The sequence below is a fragment of the Brassica oleracea genome, unplaced genomic scaffold, assembly GCF_000695525.1.
Source record: "Brassica oleracea var. oleracea cultivar TO1000 unplaced genomic scaffold, BOL UnpScaffold02023, whole genome shotgun sequence".
NCBI classification, from domain to species: Eukaryota; Viridiplantae; Streptophyta; class Magnoliopsida; order Brassicales; family Brassicaceae; genus Brassica; species Brassica oleracea.
In genome coordinates, this window is record NW_013618554.1 from 1077 (window position 1) to 2360 (window position 1284).

The 1284-nt window shown below is 43.1% G+C and overlaps 1 protein-coding gene across 1 annotated transcript; it reads left to right on the forward strand.

Annotated features, from left to right (window-relative positions):
* Positions 1 to 578: 578 nt before the first annotated feature.
* Positions 579 to 917, forward strand: LOC106321570. Its single transcript, XM_013759820.1, has one exon. The coding sequence runs from the start codon at positions 579 to 581 to the stop codon at positions 915 to 917; it is 339 nt and encodes a 112-aa protein (XP_013615274.1).
* Positions 918 to 1284: the final 367 nt, after the last annotated feature.

Sequence of the window (1284 nt, forward strand, 5' to 3'; positions counted from 1 at the left end):
TTTTCCAGAGGTTATCTACTATTGTAGAGGATGGTTCTGATTTAAGTATAATATCAGATAGATGCGCAGCAATTTTCGCAGCGAAAGATAAATGGTACCCACGTGCACACCATGGTATTTGTCCCGTACACCTCCAGCGTAACGTTAATGATAAGTTTAAGGGGCTGCAACAGAAAGCAATGGTTGGCAGAGCTGAGAATGCGTTCAGAGTTTCGGAATTTAAGGAGATAATGGAGCTTATTAAACTGACGGATTGGAGATGCTGGGATTATTTGGAGAAGATCGACAAGAAGCTATGGACACGTTCACATTTCGAAGGGGAGAGATTTAACGTGATGACTTCTAACGCTGCTGAATCGTTGAATAATGCTCTTCTGCCCGCTCGTGATAGTCCTATAATGGCATTGTTCGAGTTTATTCGCCGGAAGCTGTGTACATGGTATGTGAGCAGACGCACCGAGATCAGTAAGATGAAGGGAAATGTTCCAGATAATATTCAAAAGATACTGGTTGAACAGCTGGTGCTGTCAACGGGCCTTCTAGTTATGCCATGTTCGACTTGATTCGAAGTTACGCACATGCCAACTAATTTTGGTTTCACGGTTGATCTGGATAAACGAACTTGCACTTGCCTCGAATTCCAAAAGCTTGGTTTGCCTTGCCGACATGCCATTGCTGCTGCTTCTTGCCGTAATATGCAGTACACCATGTTTGTTTGCAAACACCATCTCAAAGAGACATGGGCTGAAACAGTTAGGGGTATCATACTTCCGGTTCCGGATCCAAAGGATGTTGAAGTGCTAGCCGAAATACTAATGGTTGATCTTTATTCACCAACGACCAAACGAACGAAAGGAAGACCAGGAATCAAACGTAAACTGTCCGCAGGAGAGATACCGGTAAGACTTTGGTGTTGACTTTGAACAATAATTTCAGTAACGTATAGTAAATTCTCCAATTATACCAACTTTATTGTTTACATCAGGGGGGGAGCAAAAAACATAAGCCGAGCAACTTTAATTACGCGGTAATTGAGAATTGTCGAACAACAACAGACCTAAACCATTGCCTAAGATATAACTACCTCGTACGCCCACGGGATTTCAGAGTTGATCTCCTTCACAAGTGCCTCAACAAACCCCATAGGAGCAGAGACTTGTTCAAGCCGCTCTCCATCATTCTGATTTGATGTTTGACCGGACTCATAGCCCACCAGTGGAGCACCTACCTAGATGGAGTCAGTAACCTATGTCAACAGGTGTACACCCAAAATAAAATGTGAAT